We start from the raw sequence: 6,000 nt of genomic DNA on the forward strand, positions 1-6,000 counted from the left end.
AACTTCAGCATATCATATTATGTGCTTTTGAATTATAATGTGGTGATGAAAATATACTCCTTAAGCTTATTATGAAACCACAAAATCACAGCTTAACTTGATAATTTCCCATTGACTGCCAAGAACTTGGCAGCTTGACAAATTGTACTGGAGCAATGGGTGAATATACCCATGATCTGGCTATTTTATTTTCATTCAATGGATGAATATACCCATGAAATGATCTGGCTTTTTATGAACTATCCTTGATTTTATGAGTGTCATATATATGCAGGAGTGGCATGAGTTCTCAATCTTTTGGGGATCTGCCCATGACTTTGTGGGATTACATCAGGAAGTCTCATCTCCAGTTTGTTACCTTCATCAGGTCTGATATCAGATGAGGACATTCAAGTGCTTGAAGAATTACAAAATTCGACATACCATATTCTCCCGAAATTTGGCCAAGAATGTCATTCCTACTGCTAGCAGCAAACGAGGAGGCATTAGTGATTCTCAGTTTGACCCACTCCATGTCCTTGAAGAAGGCATTTTCACTTACTGGGCACCTGAAGAGTATCAATCTGATTAGGAAATAAATTTTGACTTTGGGTAATCTTTATCATATAATGTGTTGCAAGTTCAAGAGCCCATCCACATGGGCCAGCGGATCATTGAGTTCCATCTTGATATTCATACTGAAGAAGATGAGTGGAAGACAGTATTAAGTGGCACAACTGTGGGATATCGAAGGGTGCAAGACATGTTTTTTATTGTAACCAATTGTTGTTGCCTGAAAGGCATGTTTTTTATTTCACTCCCCCTCCTCCCCCAAAGAAAAAAGAAAATAATTTATGGTCAACCATGTTTAACAAGCTCAAATGAGTTAATTAATCATAGGCTTGAAGACTATGAGCTCTCAGTCTGCGGTTCTGTAACTTCCATATCTGCTTTGTTACATTATTGAGTTCTACAACTTCCAATGGAGGTATCATGCAAACTAGTTCTGAAAATTATAATTTGTCTTTCCACAATATTTCTTAAAGCTCCCTCCCTGATAAGAGAATCCTTTTCTACTGATTGGTAATTGGAAACAGCTGCTTGATTGGTTCCGTGAAGGTTTACATTTAAATTATGTAAACTTTCAATCATACCTACCACCAGCATGAGAAGACTTTAGTTTTTTGGATTTTAAATGCACTACTTATCCATGCCATTTCAATCCATTTTAGAGTTGGAAAATGAGTTAATATATTCAGCATCTGCCATCTTAAGGCTTTGATAATATGCCAGTTACTGATTTGCAGCATTTGAAGAGTGTCTAAAAAATTCCAGGTTAGTAGAAGAAAAGAAGTTTTGAGGGCAGTGCTGATCTCAGATTGGATGTAACCTTAATAAATATAAATGGAAAGTTAATAGTGTAACAAGAGAATATTGGATCTACAACACCACCAACAACTAAACTAATCTGTAATTCCACATCCTAATGCAGGTACAAATAAAAATTGGGTAATTATTATGGATTGGAACATTTAACTACCAACTGTTCAATTGGTACCTGCATTCGGGTGGTATTGATTCAATTGGAAAGAAGGAAGTAATAAAAGTGGAACAGTAAGTAGAGAATCACCCTAAAGCCATCCCATCATAAGTGAATGAGGTAGTGCTTGATTGGCATAAGTTAAAGGAGGAGGATTCATCATCATTTAAATCTGTGATTCAGGATGCAAGAGAGCTGGCAAAATCTTTGACGAGTGGAAACCTTGAAAAAAGATGGGAGATCATAATAGGTATGTGGTTGGAAATGCTGGCAGTTTTTTTCACCCAAAAACTATGAAGAAGAGAAGAAGAGATGAAAGAAGACGAAATCAATATTTGCAGAAACATGCAATAGATGAATCCCACACTCCATGAAAACCCAAAATCCAAATCCAAATTAGAACACACTTTCAAGTCCTGTTGAGAAAAATATACAACAGCAATACTAGTGAACAGATTACATAACCATTAACCAATATTTCCATTCATCCACACAAAGCAACACCAACTTGTTCCTCATCAGGAAAAAAAAAAAGCCAAGCTTATTCATATCAGCATCCCCTCTTTGTCCAAAAATGTCAACCATCAGTTGGGCAATCCAAGCTTATCTTTATCTTGGAACTTCTTCACTCCATCAAGCAGTCAAAAACTGTATCTGCATAAAATTTTCAACAAAGAAATTAAATTGTTTACCAAAGAAAAAAAAAAACAAAGAAATCCAATTACGGTTGGTGGAAGTCTTGGGTTGGTTCATGATGCAAACCCTCACTTGAAAATTTAAGGCCAGCAAGACTTCAAGCAACACCAACTTGTTCCTCATCAGGAAAAAAAAAAAAAAAACCAAGCTTATTCATATCAGCATCCCCTCTTTGTCCAAAAATGTCGACAATCAGTTGGGCAATCCAAGCTTATCTTTAGATTGGAACTTCTTCACTCCATCAAGCAGCCAAAGACTGGATCTGCATCAAATTTTCAACAAAGAAATCAAATTGTTTATCAAAGAAAAAAAAAACAAAGAAATCCAATTAAGGTTGGTGGAAGTCTTGGGTTGGTTCATGATGCAAACCCTCACTTGAAAATTTAAGGCCAGCAAGACTTCAAGCAACACCAACTTGTTCCTCATCAGGGAAAAAAAAAAAAACCAAGCTTATTCATATCAGCATCCCCTCTTTGTCCAAAAATGTCGACCATCAGTTGGGCAATCCAAGCTTATCTTTAGATTGGAACTTCTTCACTCCATCAAGCAACCAAAAACTGTATCTGCATCAAATTTGCAACAAAGAAATCAAATTGTTTACCAAAGAAAAAAAAAACAAAGAAATCCAATTAAGGTTGGTGGAAGTCTTGGGTTGGTTCATGATGCAAACCCTCACTTGAAAATTTAAGGCCAGCAAGACTACTGGACAAGTGGGTCAAGTCTGCCCCAAAAAGAGCAGAACAGATTTTTCAAATACAAAGGTTGACCAAAGAATCAAATCCACACCAATAGTACTCATCAAAAGCTGACCACATTGCAGCCTAATCAAAGGCTGACCACATTACACCCTAATAACTGTTTTAACAGGATATATGTGATCCACCATGTAGGAAATCCTCAAACCTAATAACTTTTCATTGTGTAAGTAAAACAATAATAATAATGTACCACTATCTTATGTCAGATAAACATCCGGCTCAGGAAATAAGTCCACTGACGAAGGTAAGGAAGACTGGGAGGTAAATAGATCAACATTAGCCTACAAATGAAGCAATAAAATATAAATAAGAAATTTACATTGAATTATCTTATCTCAGCACATACTTAAATTACCAAAGCAATACCTTAGAAATAGAGGCTTGAGAGGAATATAGAATGTCCATAGAATAATAAGTGCACCCCTGTGAATATGCATAAAATGTGAGATGTTAATCACAAAATTTAAGTGGAGAATTTAATATTACTAAAGCAAAAATGAGTAGAAAGTATCTGGGATTGGAGTCCGGCTTCTTCTTTCTTTTTCTTTCTTTTTCCTCCTTGTTCAGTACAACTTTTAATTCGTTTACTTGGGTTGGAGCCCGGCTTCTTCTTCCTCTCTTTCTTCATAAGCCCTTTCACAATAATTAGATCTGCTTCCTCAGTTGCTTCATCTTGATTTAAGTTTGGTATTTGCAGAGAAAGATTGTCTAATTGTTTACACAAATCACTAGCAACTTTGTTCACCAATGCATATCCCTCAGCTGAATTGGATGCTTGTGAAGTAATCTTTACTAGTTTAGGACACAAAATTCTATAACGCTGCGAAGAATCCAAATTAACATCTTCCTCAACTTGTTTTCCACTGATATCTTCCACTACCATTTTTCTTGCCACACGTGTCCATCTATTCAAGATGTATGCTTCAAGATAAACTTGATATCTAACACGTCCATAATCTTCAGAGCATGACGACATAGAATGCCAAATGACTCAAATTTCCTGCAGCTACATTCAACTATAGACTCAGATGGATTGCACTCAACTATATATTCCACCTCAGGTAAATTAAGAACACCTACAACATATTTATGTAAGGTATTACTTTCATCCTTCGCTTTTATGTGGCACCAACAAACAAATTCATATCATCATGAAATAAGCCAAAGATTAAAGGAGTGTAGACTTCTGCTGCTTGTATCATAATGGGTGCATATTTAAACGCGTTCCTTGGGAGCTTATTTCTTGAATCAAACTCAGCCTCTAATTCATTAGCACGCTTATCATTCAGTACCCGCTCAAAATGCTTAAAAAACTATTTAATATCTAGAGTACACTTAGTATAATCCTTCAAGTCTGCATTTATGCTTTCACTTAGCTGTGTACTCCACATACCTCCTGTAAATGTATTCTTCATATAACATATGGCCCACTTATGTTTAAGTCTATAAATACGATCCAGCCATGAACCATTTTCAACCTGATACTTGAACCTTAATTGTTCCCATGCAGTCTCAAAATGTTCTTCCTCATCATATTGATATATGCATTTTTTCACATCTGATAGGAAGTTTGACCCGTCCTTCATTAAGTTACCTAGATGCTTAATCCCATTCTGCATTAAATGCCAAGTACACAGACCATGCCACGTTTCAGAAAACACCTCTGAAATGGCCTTTGCCATTGCAACATCTTGATCTGTAAAAAATGTTATAGGCTTCTTTTGTCCATGGCTTTCCAAGAAAGTCTCAAACAACCATTTGAATGATTCAACTGTCTCATCATACAAAAGTGCTGCCCCAAATATAACGACTCCTCTGTGATGGTTAAACCCAGAAAAAATACCAAAAGGCCTATTCTCCTTGTTTGTACAAAATGTTGTATCAAACGTCACAACATCACCAAAAATCGCATAATCGATTACCATTTTCGCATCCGCCCAAAAAATATTAGTTATCTGCTTTTCTGTATCCAACTGTAAGCTGTAGGTAAAAGAGGGATTGAGCTTGGTTTGTTTCCCAAAATACTGTAACAAACTCCCCGCTTCACCATAGCATAAGTTACGCTGACGTTTAGTACGGAGATAATTGTAATGATCGACTCGTGTATAACCAAGGCTCTGTCTCCCACCTGCTTGTTTACCCATGTACTCAAACATGTCCTTCGGTCTAATTCTAGAATCATCTGCCAAATCAATTTCACATGCTTGTATGTATAAAATTATCCGTTGTGACCGCATCATGTGAGTGGTAGATGCTATATGAAGGTCGTGATTATGATCTTCAATAAAATCATGGCACTCATATTTCCCATCTTTTATTATCTTTATTCCCATGCGAGCAGGACAATAAGTTCTCGTCTCCGCTCGAGGGTTAATTATAACATCAACACGTTTGTCTATTTTTCGAATACCTTGTTTACTACAAATGAATCTCCTCGAAGTTATAGTCATCTTATCTTTCTTGCACTTATTTACAAATTCTCTTCTGACACTAAAACCCAATATTCCTCCGTAACTGTTATAGAACTCAAATGCCTCATTCTCAGAATTAAACTGCATGCCGATGAAAGGCTTATCGGGTGTATCTATCGGATTATCCATACTCTACCTGAAGAATAGCAAAAGAATGAAAGAAAATCAAGCATAAACAAAGGAAAATAAAAAGAAGATTGGCATGTACTCTCCTATCCCTTCTTACACATTTGCATTAACACTTAATTGCTTCCACCCATTACTCATAGTACAAGCCAATTCCCACCGATTCCAAATAAGGATTCTCTTATGTTTTGGTTTGTTCACTTTTCCAAACTATTAATGTAGGGGAGAAAACCCAAATCCTCTGTATCACATAAATCCTATATGCACTCAAATTGACACTTGGCATTTGGGGTTGCAGCCCAAATTTTACCCACCAACCAACCCCACCATCAGTAGTCAGAAAGGAACAAATATGACTAATTGGAGCTCTATAATTTAAAATCTGACCAATCCAGACTTGCTTTATGCATCTCCAATGGTTCCCCATATG

The 6,000-nt window shown here is 36.4% G+C and overlaps 1 protein-coding gene across 1 annotated transcript; it reads right to left on the bottom strand.

Moving 5' to 3' along the window:
• Positions 1-4,286: 4,286 nt before the first annotated feature.
• On the bottom strand, positions 4,287-5,573 carry LOC122650761 (protein FAR1-RELATED SEQUENCE 5-like). The gene has a single exon (XM_043844146.1). It carries the CDS (start codon positions 5,571-5,573, stop codon positions 4,287-4,289), a length of 1,287 nt encoding a protein of 428 aa, XP_043700081.1.
• Between the last annotated feature and the right edge of the window lie 427 nt (positions 5,574-6,000).

Source organism: Telopea speciosissima, chromosome 2 (genome assembly GCF_018873765.1).
Source record: "Telopea speciosissima isolate NSW1024214 ecotype Mountain lineage chromosome 2, Tspe_v1, whole genome shotgun sequence".
NCBI classification, from domain to species: domain Eukaryota; kingdom Viridiplantae; phylum Streptophyta; class Magnoliopsida; order Proteales; family Proteaceae; genus Telopea; species Telopea speciosissima.

Coding starts and splice junctions, on each gene's coding strand:
- LOC122650761 (XM_043844146.1), bottom strand. CDS start 5,573: ATGGATAATCCGATAGATACACCCGATAAGCCTTTCATCGGCATGCAG.